The sequence below is a fragment of the Vitis riparia genome, chromosome 15, assembly GCF_004353265.1.
Source record: "Vitis riparia cultivar Riparia Gloire de Montpellier isolate 1030 chromosome 15, EGFV_Vit.rip_1.0, whole genome shotgun sequence".
Taxonomy (NCBI): domain Eukaryota; kingdom Viridiplantae; phylum Streptophyta; class Magnoliopsida; order Vitales; family Vitaceae; genus Vitis; species Vitis riparia.
In genome coordinates, this window is record NC_048445.1 from 19,752,221 (window position 1) to 19,771,568 (window position 19,348).

General features: G+C 38.5%; 1 protein-coding gene across 2 annotated transcripts; it reads left to right on the forward strand.

The window, feature by feature from the left end:
- Window positions 1-1,419: 1,419 nt before the first annotated feature.
- Window positions 1,420-3,008, forward strand: LOC117932505. 2 transcript variants are annotated; one of them, XR_004654190.1, is made up of 4 exons: window positions 1,420-1,679; window positions 2,338-2,449; window positions 2,562-2,786; window positions 2,889-2,921. XR_004654190.1 is itself a non-coding variant. In XM_034853774.1 (4 exons), exons 1-4 carry the CDS (start codon window positions 1,557-1,559, stop codon window positions 2,973-2,975), a joined length of 552 nt encoding a protein of 183 aa, XP_034709665.1. In that variant the 5' UTR covers window positions 1,420-1,556; the 3' UTR covers window positions 2,976-3,008. The 2 variants fall into 2 exon arrangements, 1 of the variants encoding a protein (XP_034709665.1); XM_034853774.1 differs by having other exon boundaries at window positions 2,333-2,449; window positions 2,889-3,008.
- The last annotated feature ends 16,340 nt before the right edge of the window (window positions 3,009-19,348 follow it).

The window sequence follows — 19,348 nt, forward strand, 5'->3', positions numbered from 1 at the left end:
AATAAATTAAATTAAACATGATATAATGTGTTAGATTCATTAACAAGTCTAGTAATTTCTAAAAATAATTTGATTTTCAAATAATTATCCAATTAATACTATATATTTATAGATAAAAATTGGTTTATAATAACTCTATTGTTTTTCTTATACACTAAGGGCCTGTTTGTTTAGTGTTTTCAAGAACTGTTTTCTGTTCTTGAAAACAAAAAACACCAAAAACTCGTTTGGTTGAGAGAATCGTTTTTGTTTTTGTTGTTCCCCGTGTTCTCAAAATGGCACTGTTTAGAGAACAACAAAATGTTGTTTTCCCCGTTTTTTTACTGTTTACAGAACAAATTAAACAACAAAAAAATCATTTGTTCTCCGTGTTTTTTTTTCCTTCCCGTTCTCATCTCATCTCCAGCACAGTCCCGTCGTCTCTTCTTGATTTTTCCCGTTTGTCATTTTTGATTCAGGGTTCGTGAAATTTAAATCCAATAGCACAATAGCAAGGAGACCCCTAAAACGGATCCAGAAAACACAGTGAGCAAAAGAAAAGCAATTTTTTTTTTTCTTGGGGGTTTTGCATGGATTTTCTCGGAAATCAAACGAGGATGAATTTTCCCGGAAATTGAATGGGGCATGGATTTTCTTGGGAATCAAACGGAGGTTGAAAAAAAATAATAATAACATGATTAGATTAGTACCTGCGAGGATTGAGAGTGGCAGAGTGAGAGAAGGGGATTTTCCCGGCTGGACGGCAACTTCAGAAAAGGGCTTCTTGATTAGATTAGTACCTGCGAGGATTGAGAGTGGCAGAGTGAGAGAAGGAGATTTTCCAGGCTGGAGGGCAACTTCAGAAAAGGGCTTCTTGATGCCCGAGTGAGAGAAAGAGATAAAAAAATATTAAGAACAAATTTATCACAACTTAATAAAATATGCTATAATTTTTAATAAAGTTAAAGATTAAATAAAAAAATATTAATAAAAATAATTTTATTATGTTTGATTTATTTTAAAAATATATAAAAAAATATTTTTATTTTAAAATTAATAAAATAAATAATTTTTTTAATTTAAATGAACCATATATCTAAAAATTATTTATAAATTTATAATATAAAATTACTTGAAGAAAATATTTTATTAATTGAAAAAGAAAAAAAAACATCTTTCAAGTTTTTTGTTTTATTTGTTCTAAATTTTTTTTTATTAACTCAACCAAACATGTTTTTTTGTTTTTGAGAACAAAAACTGTTTTTTAAAATTCAGTTTCCAAACACAATTTTTTTTGGAAAAACACCAAAAACTATTCTTAAAAACTATTTTCAAAAACTGTTTTCCAAAACAGTTTTCAAAAACAGCAACCAAACAGGCCATAAATACTCATAATTCTTCAGGCTCTATAAAACCCTGTAGCCTGTAGGTGTCCAACAAGAACCCTGAGTCAATGGCTTGGGAAAGTGGGTTGTAAAAAAACTGGGGAAAAGCATCTCCAGCAATAAAACTGCAGGTATCTGTCAGAACTCCGAGGAAGAAGAAGAGGAGGTAAAGGGTGTGGCAAGGCGGCAGCCATGTTGGGGGGCATCCTTCTTCCCACCTCACTCTCACTCCCATGGATACGTTTGCTGTATTATTTTTGCCTCCTCTGTCTCATCTCATCCAACCGTCTTCTCGCCGGGACTGGAGCAATAATGGTTACTCTCTCTTTCTCCATTTCTATCATCCATCAATTAATGTATCAGAAACATCCAAGAGTGGGTCTGTTTCATCCCTGCTGTGATAGAAATTTCAGATTTCATTCTATACGTTTAGAGCTTGTGAACAATCATTTGGAGGCTCTACATGCAAAAAAAACTTGATAAATAATACTGGTTTACTGAAATTATTATGAATATGAAACGACGGCCAATGTTTATACAAAACCCACCATTTAGCTTCAAGAATTGGGGATAAGGAGGAGGTGGTTCTTGTCCTCCTCTGAAATAGTTAGCAGTTTGGAACTACTTTTTCTTTCTTTGGAAATTAGCATTTTCATTGATTTTAGCCACGAAAAGCAAGAAAATTTCTTATAAAATGATAGCCAAACAGCACCTTAGATGGTGGCAGGGGCTTTGATTGGTCATTTACTTTCCCCTTTGTTCCTCAAAGAGTTTTAGGGGAAAAGGGGGAAATGCTTAAGAAGGAAGCCAATTTCCCAACCTTCTCATTTTCCCCCCTTTTAAGAAAATGTGGGAAATGTTGTCTACCCAACAAAAATTAGAACAAAGAAGAGCTAGTCCATTTCATTTTTATTTCATTGTTTCTTTAATTTTTACTCCAAGCAAATGTTCTTCTGTTCTTTGATCAGGACAGTGGGGAGTACAGCCCTAAAAGCAATGGTGAATGCTCGGAAAAGATTAATGAAGTCTCACCAGTTAAATGTGCATTTGCAATATTTGATGCTGACTTCTTCAATGATACTAAGGTGATTTTGATGAACTTGTAATTTAGACTATTTATGATCCATTAGCTTTGGATTGTATCATCCAAGTTTCATCTCATAGATATAATTACTCTTATCTTCTTTTTCCTTTTAGATAGCCGAGATTGAGCAGGGTGCAACCGAGCTGAATATCCCTATATCAGGAGCCAATCGTAAGTTAGTTGCTTCTGTTAATGGAGGTTTACATGATCCATCTTATTTGGTTTTCAATTCTGAGTGGGGAAATGAACAAGTGCAAAGCAAAACCAAAAGATTCAGTTGTCCTTCCCTTTCTGGAATACAGAGGCCTGAAGGTGAAGAAGATATTGCCTTCATGACTGTAAGTCTTTCCTACCACCAAATTTTTTATTCACTTTTTTTTTTTTTTTTCTTTTCTTTTCTCTTTTAGTGTTTTGTATATGAAATTGTTGATGTTCACCAGGTTCTTGAACTGGGGGAACTCATTAAGACAAAACAAATTACCTCTGAGCAGCTTACTCGGATTTTTCTTCATAGATTAAAGAGGTAATAAAGCAGAAAAAAGAAAGTTTCCTATGTGTCTGTGCCAAGGATGAAAATTTCTGTTTTTTTGGCCGAAATTTCGGCGAAATTTCGTGTTTCGGAGGTCGGCGAAACGAAAGAGGGGGGCGAAATGTCGACGGAAGAAATATCCGTAAATTTCGCCAAAAATCGGAGAAATTTCAGATAAATTTCGGTAAAAGGAGAAATTTCGGCGATATTTTTTAAAAAATCGCCTCTGGTTGGAAAATTTCAGAGAAAAATCGTCTTGTTTCGGTTTATTTCGGCGATTTTTCGGCCAAAAAAACAGAAATTTTCCTACCAGTCCAGCCCGCGCACAGGATACAAAATCTGATCATGATTTGCAGGCAAAGCTTGTGTTTTTCAGCCTGGCTCAAAAATCGTGGATTTGGGGTTCGTGAAATTTAAATCCAATGGCACAACAGCAAAGAGAACCCTAAAACAGATTCTGAAAACACAGGGAGCAAAAGAAGAAAAGCAATTTTTTTGGTTTTCTTTGGGGGTTTTGCATGGGCTTTCTCGGAAATCAAACGAGGATGAATTTTCCCGGAAATCGAATGGGGGATGGATTTTCTATGGAATCAAACGGGGGTTGCAAAAAATAATAATAATAACATGTTAGATTAGTACCTGCGAGGATTGAAAGTGGCAGAGGAAAATAGGGTTTTTTTAGGGATTCTGTCGGGGGGCATCTTCAGAAAAGGGCATGCCCGGCTGAGAGAAGTGGTGTGGCCCNTTGTTGTCATTGCATACTGGGGCATAGCCACCTAGTTGGATATTTTGACGTCGAGACTTGACTTCCTATATGTGATTACTACTTTTCGATGGATTATGGAGCTATTGATACCTCGAGTTTAGTCTTCTCGGCATACTTGGACGATCTTGGATACATACCTTTCATCTCGTACTCAGTTATTTCACCCTGGATACTTTCATGCCTCCTATCATACCAGAGCCTGATCATCACCTTATTTTATCCTACACATCCCACCGTGACACCTGACCTCACCCTTATCTCGATTAGGAGGAGACGTGGATCAGTCCTTGATCACTTTGGTCGTGTTTTCATACATCTTTCGGACTTCAGGTTCAATATCTTCCATGATGGCAGGGCCTGACAGATTGCCGATATATTAGTGACGATGTTTTCCATTTTGACAGTTGACATGTTGAGTGTTGATTTGCTTGTTTCTTTGTATTTCGAGCACTAGTCATCACTGTTTTATCCATCAGTTATTTTTGTTTGTTTGTTTTGTCAGCATGGTGTCACGTTGCATGGTCCTATTTGGCATTACCTATTTGAGGTTGGGCATTTCCGTTACCTGATGGATGAGCATATTTCAGAGCACAGTAGTTTTGAGACATCGTATATCTCAGTCTGTTCATTGTCACATACTGGGGCATATCCCCCTTCCCTAGGATCATTGGACCTTCCACAGGTTTCATTCACCTTTTCGATCTAGTTGTTGACCTCCGAGAGTTGCATACTGGGGCAAACCCTCCTTCCCTAGGATCATCGGATCTTTCACAGGCTTCATTATCTTTCGACCTAGTTGTCGATCCCCTTGAGTTGCATACTGGGGCATATCCCCTCCGACCGAGTTTGCTTGCATCATTATTTGGGTCATCCTTTGGTTTTGGGTCACTTGATCAGGTCATTCATAATCTTGTCAATTCAGTTTGAGTCGGGGCCGTACCTATATCGATCGACCATCTTCCTATCAATTTCAGTTCGAGTTGGGACCGCACCTATATCAATCGGTCATTCGTCGTGTCAGTCTGAGTCGAGGCCGCACCTATATCGATCGGCCATCTCATTGTCATGTCAGTTCAGTTTCTGGGACCGCACCTATATCAATCGGTCATTTTCCGTGTCAGTTCAGTTTCTGGGACCGCACCTATATCGATCGGTCATCATCGTGTCAGTTTGAGTTTGAGTCGGGGCCGCACCTATATCGATCGGCCATCTCCTTGTCATGACAGTTCAGTTTTCGGGACCGCACCTATATCGATCGGTCATCATCTTATCAGTTTGAGTTTGAGTCGGGGCCGCACCTATATCGATCGATCATCTCCTTGTCATGACAGTTCAGTTTCTGGGACCGCACCTATATCGATCGGCCATCTCCTTGTCATGACAGTTCAGTTTCTGAGACCGCACCTATGAATCGGTCATTATCGTGTCAGTTTGAGTTTGAGTTGGGGCCGCACCTATATCGATCGACCATCTCCTTGTCATGAAAGTTCAGTTTCCGAGACCGCACCTATATCGATCGGTCATCATCTTATCAGTTTGAGTTTGAGTCAGGGCCGCACCTATATCGATCGACCATCTCCTTGTCATGACAGTTCAGTTTCCAGGACCGCACCTATATCGATCGGTCATCATCTTATCAGTTTGAGTTTGAGTCGGGGCCGCACCTATATCGATCGACCATCTCCTTGTCATGACAGTTCAGTTTCTGGGACCGCACCTATATCGATCGGTCATCATCTTATCAGTTTGAGTTTGAGTCGGGGCCGCACCTATATCGATCGGCCATCTCCTTGTCATGACAGTTCAGTTTCTGGGACCGCACCTATATCGATCGGCCATCTCCTTGTCATGACAGTTCAGTTTCTGGGACTGCACCTATGAATCGGTCATTATCGTGTCAGTTTGAGTTTGAGTTGGGGCCGCACCTATATCGATCGACCATCTCCTTGTCATGAAAGTTCAGTTTTCGGGACCGCACCTATATCGATCGGTCATCATCTTATCAGTTTGAGTTTGAGTCAGGGCCGCACCTATATCGATCGGCCATCTCCTTGTCATGACAGTTCAGTTTCCGGGACCGCACCTATATCGATCGGTCATCATCTTATCAGTTTGAGTTTGAGTCGGGACCGCACCTATATCGATCGGCCATCTCCTTGTCATGACAGTTCAGTTTCCGGGACGGCACCTATATCGATCGGTCATCATTTTATCAGTTTGAGTTTGAGTCGGGGCCGCACCTATATCGATCGGTCATTGTCTTGTCAGTTAGAGTTCGGGGCTGCGCCTATATCGATCGGCCATCTCCTTGTCATATCAGTTTGTGTTTCTGGGACCGCACCTATATCGATCAGTCATCATCATGTTAGTTCAGTTTCTGGGACCGCACCTATATCAATTGGTCATTCATCCTGTCAGTTTCAAGTTCAGTTCGAGTCGGGGTCGCACCTATATCGATCGACCATCTCCTTGTCATGTCAGTTTAGTTTCGGGACCGCACTTATATCGATCGGTCATTGTTTTGTTGGCTTGAGTTGAGTCTTGTTCACCTCCGAGTCACACCTGCATAGTTGAGTCTTGTTTGATTTTGAGTCACCATCTTTACGTGTTTTTTATGTTCAGAGTCATTCTCCTCACCTGGTTACTTGGAGCTTATCGCCTATTCATCATTGCTCTTCTAGACTTCCCCCCTTCCACTGCATGACATGGTCCTTCGAGTTCGCGACACATACTTTGGTCATATTGTTAGGCACCCTACACTTGGCATTCTCATATAGCTCACATAGGGCAGTCTCCTTTAGACCTGTTTCGTTTGTACTTCAGGGTGGTTCGACCGTTACTCATTTTTGCAATTGATCTTCGAGTCACTTTTGGAGACGTCTTAGAGGGAGCCTGGGTCCTTAATGTGGCTTCAGAGGCATTTTGAGACACCCTTTTCTTTTAGAGGGCTGCCTGGAGATATTGTTGGGGATCCTTTGCTTGGGGGAAAAGGGGGAAAGGATTCTGGCAAAGCAGGAGTATTGTGAGTAGCAGAGAGCTTTAGGAGAGAGGAGGTCCTAGAGCTTTGGGGAGAGTATTGTTTTGAGAGCTAGGAGCAAGCCAGAGGAGGGAGTGGTACTTTTGGCTGCTGTTTTTCTGGCAGAGAGAGGAAGGAGTGACCGGAGAGAGGAGGAGGTGATGCTTTTTGGAGGGCAGCCTGGAGAGTTTTGAGTAGGTTTTAGCTTAGGGAAGGTGGGATTTCGGAGAGGGAAGGAAGAAGAACTTGAGAGCGTTCTCTCTGGAGAGACGCAAAAGGTAAGAGAAGGACTTCTTCTGATAGTTTGGAGGGCAAGGACTTTGAAAGGGCATTTCCAATTGATTTTGTGGTAACTCCTCAGACTATTCACACTCACTCATATTTGTTTTCTTTCTTTCTTTTATCTTTCATTCTCTCTAGTTATCTCGTTTTTTTTTTTTGCACTAGTGGATTGTTTGTGTGTGGATGTGATGCTGGGTTACTCTCTTTTTGTATTCATTTATTCGAGTATGGATCACTCCCATTTTTTATATTTGTTTTAAACTTCTCTGCTGCACCACTGGCCGGAACCCCCGGATCTCAAAATGAAAGGGGATCCCACCTGTTACCTGGCTCGCTTTGTTTACTCTGTTATGGGTATACTATATCCTGTTTTATTTCCTCCTCCATTTTCGGTATCTCAATTCATATCTTGACTTCTGGTTCACGTTTTTAGACTCGTTTTGGACTTTTGGTTTTGTATTCTAATCTGTGCTTGAGGGAGAGAGGGTGGTGCTTTGGTTTCTACTACCGATGCATGGCTCCCAGTGGACGAGATGCCTATAGGAGCTACTTCGGCTTTTGTTTTGACTGTCCAATGAGTGCAAATGGAGCACTAGGTCGTACCACGAAGCTGTGAAGTGGGGTACTGATTGCCTCATTAAAGATTACCTATGCTCCTATTGTCTTTTTACAGGGAGATGAAGGATGGAAATGCAAATCATTTCTGTTAGAAAAGGGCTTGAAGACATGTCCATATCGAAGATCTGCATTATTATACCGTTTCTCTGTATTCAGACACCCATGAAGCCATCTCTTCACACCCATTTCCGTGCCCACACTCCCATAACCATATCATACCTACCATTCATCATCATCCTCCCTACCATTTAATCCATCTCCATTTCATCCCTGTTATTTCCCACGTACAAGAAGTCCCATTGGCCTGGCCACTTTTCTCTGACCACTTTTCTAACTGTTCATACCCATATTCCCTTCGATGCAACATGGCTGACGTTCCTATTCATGGCGTTCCTGAAGGCATGCTTCCTGTTCCTTGTGACATAGTTGGAACTCCATCTCGTGCTGTTGCAGTCTCACAATCCATACCGATTAAGGGCACTGGATACTGCCCTTGCAAATGCATCATCTGATTAGTAGAAAATGATTGTTGGGTGAGAATTTGTACCCGTTTGTGGATCAGATGGAACATGAAATGGCAGCTAAGGTGACAGGCGTCTGAAAAGAATCTGAGCATTATCCCTGCTTGAAGACTCAGGGCATGGCGGTGGTGTCCGGGCAAGCGCGTCAGCTGAGTTAGTCGACTCAACCGGGTCTGTGGGACGGTGTTCTGGAACTCACCAAGTCAGCTCAGGAACGGAACAGTGATCTCCTTCTATGGGCGGTTCAGCTCTCATCGGTTCTTAACTCCGCTAGGACTTCGCTGCTGTCACCGGAGCTCGAGCACTTCCTGGTGTCGTATATCTGCTGGGCCAGCGACGTGCTGGTCACGTGGGAGTTCCTCGAGAAGGTCATCGCCGACTCCGTCAACTTCTAACGTGAGCGTTACGGTTTTGTTTGAGAAATCTGGATGCAAGTTTTTTTTGGCGTCGTTGCACATGTCAACAGATATAATTAAGGTCTATGGGCCATCAGCGGTTAAAGGTTTAATTGTTTTCGCGCCTAATGATAAGGTTTTCAAAGCTGATAATGTGTCTGTACTGTCCAAGTTCGCCAATGCCGAGTCAATGACGCTTTCATAGAATCATGTTGTCACTTTCATACACTCCGGTGGGTTCTCAAAGACTAGTGAAGATGCCTGTGTGATGTTTAATAAGATTGGTACAACTGTCTATACTCTCAAGCAGAAGTTGAAACCCTATCTTCCACAAATGAAGGATCCTCATGCTAGACAAGATGACTATGTTGATAATGCGTTTAAATGAATAGTCCACGCAAAGAAAAAGTCTAGGTGACTCAAATGAGAGTGGACACTACTAGGGCAGCTGCAGTAGCATTCCCAACCTCACTACATGGTCCGCATGGCCGCCTTTTAAAGCCATATGTTTTTCTACCTTTGTTTCACCTTTGACTTTTAAAATAATCCCTCAAATCCCAATTTTCAAATAGTTTTCCAATTTTTAAATTCTTCAAATAATTTTAACTTCTTAAATTTTTTTCATCCTTAGACATTTTTTTAGGTTCTAAATACCTCATTCTTTTAATAAAATTTGCCGCCATTTTCTTCTCGGCAAGCCTTTTTCACATTTTATGTGATTTTCAAAATGTTTTAAAATAATTGTGAATTTAATTTCGTAATTCTCAATTATAGAATTTACGAAGTTAATTCACTAAAAAATAAAAAGGGCTTTGGTGGGGGCCCGACATAAGTGATTCTATAATTGATTGATTGATTGATCGATTTAATTGCCATGTATGATTGATTTATCCTGTTCTCTGACGTGCATGCTATTATCCCTAAATTGTGCACTAACTCTCTCTCTTGATAGCGCATATTGGTTCGCCACCCAGGTACGTAGTTTCTCGCATCATGATCACTCTTTATGCTTGTTTTGTTTTTCATACGTGCATGATCGATTTGAGTATTCATTGATTTTCTTATTGATTACCACGTCAGCTTCATTTTATTAGTAGAGACCCGACTTTAGGGACTTAGAGGGGTGCTACGGTCTTTACCGTACCTTCCTGATAAGTAACCTGACCCCCGAGCCCGATCCAATTTTTCACAGACCATCTTTTCCGAAATAAGGAGTCACACTTAGGGTTTTTCTTTCTTATTTTGTTTACCCTTTTAAAAATAAAACAAAAATAAGTGGCGACTCCAAATCATTTTCAAATAATCAATAAAAATCAATTTTTCGAACAAAAATTGAGCTCGCCATCGAGTGGGAAACGCATGAGCCGAAATGCGGGGTCCACAATTATGTTGTTTGATTTTGTAATATTTTATTTCTATTAAGTTTTAAAAAATAAAGAAAAACCATCATATTTTTTTATTTAGAAAAAATAAATAAATATTTTAACCTTTTATATTTAATAAAAAATTTATAATAAATCATTAAAAAATAGAAAAACAAACCACCTAAGGTTTGAAAGCAAATTACTTTCAATAAAAAGCTAAAAAGCTTAACATCCTCTTAATTTTTTAAAAATGACAACTTATCAGCTCCTGAATGAATATTTAATCATTAAAAAAACAATTTAAGAAATTTGTTGAATGGGTTAAAAATTAAAGTTCAAGTCAAGTCAGATAGACAGATGTCATGTTAGCAGTGGTGAGCCACCCCATACAGCCTGCTGAGATGGCAGGCTATGGTCTCTCAAAGAGAAGTAGAGGGTGGGACTGGAGGAGATCAGAGGTTTGTTAATCCTCTCAAACTCTTACCGAATTTCTTTTATTGATTTCCTTAATTATGATCTTTCTCTCCAAATCTTCATCTAATCTCTGTGTCCTCATTGTTAATTTATTGCTCAACAGGTCTAATTAAATTGAGAATATATCCAGAGTACATGCCTATTTACCGCGCTACCTTCAGACGCCGACAACAACGAAGTCTAATGGTCACTCCCCGTAAATCCATCCTGAGCCTTCTTTTCCTCATACTTCCCTTTATCACCAACCTCGAGTGGGAAACGCATGAGCCGAAATGCGGGGTCCACAATTATGTTGTTTGATTTTGTAATATTTTATTTCTATTAAGTTTTAAAAAATAAAGAAAAACCATCATATTTTTTTTTATTTAGAAAAAAAAAATAAATATTTTAACCTTTTATATTTAATAAAAAATGTATAATAAATCATTAAAAAATAGAAAAACAAACCACCTAAGGTTTGAAAGCAAATTACTTTCAACAAAAAGCTAAAAAGCTTAACATCCTCTTAATTTTTTAAAAATGACAACTTATCAACTTATTAGCTCCTGAATGAATATTTAATCATTAAAAAAACAATTTAAGAAATTTGTTTGATTAATTTAGAATGGGTTTAGTATTTCTTTCTATAGATTGAGTTGTGCACTTTTATTACCATTAAAGTCAAAACCCTTTCTATATTAGAAGTATTTTCCAAAAAGCATTGTTAAATGGATTCTTGGTACAGGGTCTACCTAATCTTTGCCAAGTTTCGTGTAATTTGCCAAAAAGCTCAACTGTTCTAAGAGCCTTAGTTTTACTGTTATCAAGAATCACTATAAAAACTCTACGGGGGTGTTTGGTCCGTCGGAATAGGGAATGGAAATAATATTTTGTTTCCTTTCCTATTTCTTAGTGGAATGGAATGAATTTTATGATTCCATTTATAGCATTTGGATGAACTTAGGAATGCAAGATTGGAATGATTATTTGTTTCCATTCCAATGTTTGATAATAATAGGAATGAAAATGAAGAAGAAATAAATTACATATAATTTAAAATATTTTTTTATTTTTACTTTTATTTTAAAAAAATAAAATTTGAGAGGTTTTTTGTTATTAAATAATAAGACTAAAAAAATATATATGTACTCAATAAATAAAAAATTAACCATAAAAAATCGTATAACCCTAATGCACAAATATTCAATTATTATTTTTATTAAAAATTTGAATAATTTGTCATGCTTAAGTAGTTATAAAATTATATTTTTCAAAAAAATTTATTTATTATAATATTTAAATTCTCAAAGCTAGCAAATGTTTTTCCTATTTTCAAAAGAGGAAATAAAAGAATTCAAATTTATTCTAATTTTCAACAAGTATCATATCCGATAAAATCCAAAACCCTATAAATTAGAAATTGATTTTTTTTTTTTAAATATCGTGGAAGGTTTAATTGATTCAATAAAAGTCAGACAGATGTCATGTTAGCAGTGGTGAGCCACCCCATACAGCCTGCTGAGATGGCAGGCCCCATAGCCTGCTGCTATCCCTCTAACACAAAAAATTAAACTCCCAACTCCCACTCCCATTACTCCAAAACATGTGTGTGGACCCACACAAAGGAATATAAAATAATTGGTTTGGAATTAACTTGTCTATTAGGAGTTAGCCACAAATTAAAAATTAAAATTCAAAATCACCCATAGCCGAAGGAAGAAGACAAATGTAGTCAATAGTCAATACTTCACACCCTCTACGTCTCTTCACCCTCTACTAAAAATTAAAATTCAAGCAAGTCCAGATAGACAGATGTCATGTTAGCAGTGGTGTTAGCAGTGGTGAGCCACCCCCCTGCTGAGCAGGCCCCATAGCCTGCTGAACAAAATCAGATACATGGCCGAACAAAATCAGATACATGGCCGAGGTTTCACCCTCTACTAAAAATAAAATTCAAGCAAGTCAGATAGACAGATGTCATGTTAGCAGTGGTGACCCTGCTGAGCAGGCAAAATCAGATACATGGCCGAGGTTTCACCCTCTACTAAAAATAAAATTCAAGCAAGTCAGATAGACAGATGTCATGTTAGCAGTGGTGTTAGCAGTGGTGAGCCACCCCCCTGCTGAGATGGCAGGCCCCATAGCCTGCTGAACAAAATCAGATAGCCCCATGGCCGAGGTTTCAACGTCTCTTCACCCTCTACTAAAAATTAATTAAAATTCAAGCAAGACAGATGTCATGTTAGCAGTGGTGTTAGCAGTGGTGAGCCACCCCATACAGATAGCCCCATAGCCGAAGGAAGAAGACAAATGTAGTCAATACTTCACCCTCTACAAAACCAAAAAATTATCTATAGAGAAGGTGTCTCTCAAAGAGAAGTAGAGGGTGAAGCTTGAAGGACTGGAGGAGATCAGAGGTTTGTTAATCCTCTCAAAGGACTGGAGGAGATCAGAGGTTTGTTAATCCTCTCAAACTCTTACCGAATTTCTTCTATTGATTTCCTTAATTATGATCTTTCTCTCCAAATCTTCATCTAATCTCTGTGTCCTCATTGTTAATTTATTGCTCAACAGGTCTAATTAAATTGAGAATATATCCAGAGTACAACCATGCCTATTTACCGCGCTACCTTCAGACGCCGACAACAACGAAGTCCAATGGTCACTCCCCGTAAATCCATCCTGAGCCTTCTTTTCTTCATACTTCCCTTTACCACCAACCTCATTAATTTAAAATTTCAAAATCAGTCCAATTCGGCATATCAAGCCCATCCCATGACGATCTTGGTGGCTAATGGTAGTTTGGTGCTATTTAGCTTGTTATTTGGAATCCAGCCCACCTTCCTCTCTCCTACCTATGCTGCTGTCTTCCGTACTACCATGGTATTTTGCGGTTTCCTCTCACTGGCTTCATTTGCTTCACTCTTGTTCCCAGATGCATGTAGACCTGGGATATATGTCATCTACCTCCTGCTTTCACTTGGCAACTGCTTGCATGGGCTGGTCCGAAAGTGGACTTTATTCACAAGGATGCAACAATGGCTGGCGAGAAGGAGCCCACCAATTTTACCCATAACCAACATGGATACACGTTAGAGAGGCCATACAGGTAGAATATTTCTTAGCAACTGAGTGCATTAATGTATTCCATGTTGGCATAGGTATATGATTAAATAAGCAAACTTGGTAATAGAATAACAGCTGGGCTAGATTTCCAGACATTATTTAAAACCCCAAACACAGTTTTGGTTGGTTTTAAAGAAAGGGTTTGAGTGATTTTATGTTCGTTGCATGTAATGAAATTCCTTGATTTCTCATTCTTAACATTAGCATTTTTTATGCTCTCTCTTATATACTCTCAAGTCTCAACAGATATAAAGTATTCACGAATTAAGGGTTTTAAAAAGAAGATTCAATCTTCAGATATGGAATAAATAGGAGTAGCCCATTCTATAAGATATCAAAGGCCTAATAATTTTTCAAAGTTATATAAGTAAATGAACTTGATCCTCTTCAAGCCTCAACCTCTCCCCCTTGAATTTTCTTCCTCCTACACTTCATCTCCCAAAAGCTCAGTCATGTCTGAGTCTCCGACGATCATCAAGGCTAATACTAATCTTCTTTCTCAAACACCAATTCTCATTGCAATCAACACAGCCACACAAATTCCACAAAAATTGTCAAAATGAGGAAACTATGCCTCATGGCATTAACAGTTTACCAACCTTTTCTATGGTTATGATCTCTTAGGATATCTAGATGGAACACTCCTATATCTGCCCGGAACAACAGTAGTTTCGGGAACAAACACTGATATTGCCGATCTTGATGATCACAAGCTTTGGATGCGACAAGATCGTTTAATCTTGCATGCTATTCAAACCTCTGTTACAACTTTGGTTTTACCAATTGTATCAAGGTTCAATACTGCTATTGAGGCCGGCTTGGAATAAATTGGAGATGACCTACGCTAATAAGTCACATACTTGCATGCTCAACCTTTTCAATGCCCTCCCGAAAGTTAGCAAAGAAGGAAAAATAGTAGCTGATTATATGCAAGGTATAAAAATTATCATTGATGACTTTCAATGATTGGTCATCCCTTGAGTGATGGAGAAATTATCATTCACTCACTCAATAGTATTGGTCCGGAATAAAAAGAACTTGCAACCATCATTCATGCTCGAGACTCATCGATGTCATTTGAAGAATTACATGACAAACTTCTTGATCATGCATGAATCATTCTTGAAATGAGAAGAAGCCAATAAGGGTATTCCACCAATTACTGCTCAATTCAACTAGAAACATTTCAAACAAGAAAGGGAAAGACACAATCTTGGTGGCAATTACAACCATTTCACCAATCTAGAGCCAAATCCAAATTTTGGCAACAGAGGCAACCCACATAATCCAGGGAATTTCCATGGCAACCGTAACTTTCAAGGAAGCCTTGATCATTTCAACTCCAACGATTCCAATCTCCAACACAGTTTTGGCATCCTCAATATGGCAATAACTCATAGAGGATTATTTGTCAACTATGTGATAAAATGGGCCTAGTGCAAAAACATGTCGTTCTCGTGCAACTCCACCATCTCCTATGAAAAATTGGCCTCAAGCCAATTATATGGCCAATGACTAGTTTGGAAACCACAACAATTGGGTGGTAGACTCTGGCGTATCTTATCACATGACCTCTGACCTACAAAATCTCTCCATTCACTTCGATTATGGTGGTAACAAAGATATCATGGTCGATGCCGGTAAAAAAATTCCTATCACTAATATTGGTTCCACCACACTTGATTCACATAATACCATTTTTTAGTTAAATAGTGTTTTGTGTGCTCCTCGTATAAAAAGCAATCTTATTTTTGTTTCTCAATTCTACTCTCAAAATAGTACATCCATTGAATTCTTTCCTGATTGTTTTCTCATGAAGGATTTGAGTACAGGGGCATCCTTGGTTTGATGCCAGAATAGAGGGAACATCTACGAATGGCCCACGGAGTCATGGTTCACCATCTGCATTTACGTCTACCACAACTTTGGACTCATGGCATTGTCATCTTGTACATCCTTCTTCTCAAGTTCTCAAGAAACCAGCTTCTTCTGCTTGTCTTCCTATGTCTAAGTTAGTTCTTTCTCTCATTTTGATGCATGTCTCTATAGTAAAAGTCACAAACTTCCATTTGATGTTTTCTCTCTTTCTTGTAACAAACCACTTGAAATCATATTCATTGATGTTCGGGGACTTGCTTCTATACGCTCTTATGATCACTTTCATCACTATGTCATTTTTGTAGATTATTTTACAAAATATACATGGTTTTACCTTATTAAGCACAAATATATATAATGTTCTTATCATCTTTGAATGGTTGAAGAAACTTGTTGAAAATTTTTACCAAACTAAAATCAAAACCATTTATTCTGACTGTAGTGGTGAAGCTCACAATCTTGGATATCATTTATCTGAGTACGACATTCAACATCTCAAATCGCCTTCCCACCACCTCGTTGGTACATCTGAATGCAAACATCGTCACATTGTTGAAACCATACTTAGGTGGTGTTTGTTTTTTTGGCTTTTTGCTGAAAACAATTTGTTTTTAGAATTTAGGTTGTTTGTTTTTCTATTATTTCCTAATTTATTATAAACTTTTTACTAAATAAAAAAAATCAAAATATGTAATTTTTTCTAAATAGAAAAAATAACATATTGATTTTTCTTTACTTTTTAATACTTAATAGAAATAAAATACTACAAAAACAAACAACCTAATATTTAACACTATTAAACATTAAGCTTCTATTTAGAATTAAGTAAAAAAATAAACATCAACTTAGTCTCCCCCATCATGCATCAATGCCACCTCGTTTTTGGTCTATCGCCTATCAAACTGTTGTGTATCTTATCAGTTGCATGCCCACCTTCGTGCTTAATCTTCACTCTCCGTTTGACAAAATTTTCAACAAACCACCAAATTATCACAAGTTAGGTGTCTTTGGTTGTTTATGCCACCCTTGGCTTTGTCCATACACCTCACATAAACTTGAACCCTGCTCCCGTCCTTGTGTCTTTGTTGGTTATTCCAATGAATATAATGCTTATTCTTGTCTCGCCAAGTCGTCTTTATAGAGTCTGTCTTCCCCTTCAAGAACTCTTCTTTTCCTGCCCTTTCTGTTCCAGACCATCTCTTAAATCAATGGCTTATTTCAATTTCCTCTCAAGCCAATGTTGAAAATCATTCACATCGTTCCCCAATTTTGGACATAGAATCCCCACTCACCTAATGTGTTCCTATTTTGCCTCATACATCTCCACTTCGTCATCCTCCCTCTTCCGCTTCCCTTTTAACTTTAATGTCAAATCTCATTAATAATACTACTAATGGATTTGACTTTCCCTAGGCTCTTTTCATGCAAGATTTACTTCGATTATTGTAGTGCCATCTCCTTCAACACATAATGATGCTTCTCTCTCTCATTCCTACTCATATTCCATCTTAGGTAAACTTTCCTTCCCTACCCATATTTCTCAATTCCTCAAATTCAACCCATGGCCAAACCCAAACATGTTCCAAATATAATATTTTCAAGCCTAAGAAAATATTTGACTTGCACACCACAACCACCCAGTCCTCAACCCAAATTGAACCTACCACATTTTCTCTAGCTCAGTTCCCGAATGACACAAAGCCATGAGTGTCAAGTATGATGCATTGCTTTCCAATTCCACCTAGGTCCTTGTTCCTCCACAACCCACACAAAACATTGTTGGCTATAAGTGGTAATTTCAAATTAAGAGAAACCCCGATGGGTCTGTTGCTTACCACAAAGCTTGCTTAGTGGCTAAGGGATTTTATAAAGGCTAGGCATAGACTTCATAGACACCTTCAACTTGTTGTGAAACCTATTATTGTTTGCTTAATTCTTAGTCTAGTTGTTGCTAACGGTTGGCCCTCACGTCACCTCAAAAAGGCTATTTATGGCTTATGTCAAGCACCACAGGCTTGGTACAATGAACTTCGGTCCTTCCTCATCTCAATCGGTTTCCTCAAATCCTACTCTTAACACCTCCTTATTCATTCAACGTTATGGTGGTCATGTCATCTATCTAGTTGTTTATGTAGATGATATAATAGTCACTGGTATCTCAGAACCTCATGTGAGTGAGTTCATTACCTCACTAGTTGATCACTTCTCTCAAAGATCTCAGGCCTTTAGCATATTTTCTCTATGTGGAAACTCAACCTACCTCTTAAGGACTCTTTTTGTCCCAACTGAAATATATTCGTGACCTACTTACAAAAAACGAATATGTTGGATGCCAATGTAGTCTCAAGCTCGATGTCTTCTATTGAATCAGTATGCCTTCATGATAGTAGTCCACCGGCTAACGCAACTCAGTTTCGCCAAATCCTTGGATCACTGTAATACCTATCTTTGACTCGCATTGATGTCTCCTTTGCAGTCAACAAGCTCCTACAATTCATGCATAACCCATTCATGCGTCATTGGTCGGCAATTAAGCTCATTTTTCGATAATTCAAAGGTACAATGATGTATGGACTTCTCATTCATTGCCACTCTCCTCTCAAATTACATGCATTCACTAATGTCGACTAGGCTGGGAAGCCAGATGATCCGATGTCAACTATAGCATATTATGGACCCCGTATTTTGGCTCATGCGTTTCCCACTCGATGGCGAGCTCGATTTTTATTTAAAAAATGGATTTTTATTGTTCAGAAAAATGACTTGGAGTCGCCACTTATTTTTGTTTTATTTTAAAAGGGTAAACAAAATAAGAAAGAAAACTCTAAGTGCGACTCCTTATTTTGCAAAAGGTGATGTACGAAAAACCGGATCGGATTCGAGGGTCAGGTTACTTATCGGGAAGGTACGGTAAAGACCGTAGCACCCCTCTAAGTCCCTAGAGTCGGGTCTCTACTAATAAAATGAAACTGATGTGGCAATGATAAGGAAATCAATGGATACTCAAAACGATCATGCACGTGCGAGAATCAGAAAATGCATAGACAACGACCAGAGGGAAAATGGGTACGTACCTAGGCAACAAGCCACCATGCACTATCAAGAGAGAGGGTTAGTGCACAATTAAGGAATAATATCATGCATGTCAGAGAGCAGGATAAATCAATCATGTATGATAATCAAGTCAATCAATCAGTCAATCAATCGACTAGGTCACATATGTGGGGCCCCCACCAAAGCCTGTTTATTTTTGCATGAATTAATTCCATAAATTTCATTATTTGGAATTATGGAAATAAATTCACACTTATTTTAAAACATTTAAAAAAAAATAGAAAATGTGAAAATGGTCTGTTGAAGAGGAAATAGCAACCAAATTTTATTGAAAATGAGTCTTGTGGAACCTAAAGACTCTAAGGATGAAAACTTTGAAGACTTGAAGTTATTAAAAAAACAGAATTTGGAATTGCAAAATGAAGTCGGGAAGAATTATTTTCTAAACCAAAGAGGATTGGAGAAAAGGAAACTGACACGTGGCCCTGAGTTGCATGCCAAAGGTGGCCATGCAAAACAGGTCGTGCTTGAGGAAAGAGAATGGGTCTGGGGTGCAAAATGAACTGCCACTGAACCACATCATTAAACACGCAACTGCTGGTCTTCACCCGAATGCTGAACTCCTGATTTACATTGAACAAAAGGTCCAACTGCAAACCCTTGTTATCTCAGGGAACCTAATTATCCTTGAGGTCCTCCAGAAGAACTAGATCAACTTGTTGGCTGAGATAAACCATTAATGTCAAAGGAGGAATTTCTATTGGAGTTCGCATCGCTCAACATCCCCATCGAGCTCAATATTGGGGCCCGCCTTGAGATAATGGACCTCCAGTGGTAAGATAGGAATTTCCTTCATAGAAATCACCTGTAGAAGTGCTCATCATAGAGGATCCTCTAC

What these genes read in the sequence shown, in the direction of transcription:
- LOC117932505 (XM_034853774.1), top strand. Translation starts at nt 1,557, where the DNA reads ATGTTGGGGGGCATCCTTCTTCCCACCTCACTCTCACTCCCATGGATA. An exon ending in CCGGGACTGGAGCAATAATG is followed by an intron (nt 1,680 to 2,332) that starts GTTACTCTCTCT and finishes TTCTTTGATCAG; the next exon opens with GACAGTGGGGAGTACAGCCC. An exon ending in AAGATATTGCCTTCATGACT is followed by an intron (nt 2,787 to 2,888) that starts GTAAGTCTTTCC and finishes GATGTTCACCAG; the next exon opens with GTTCTTGAACTGGGGGAACT.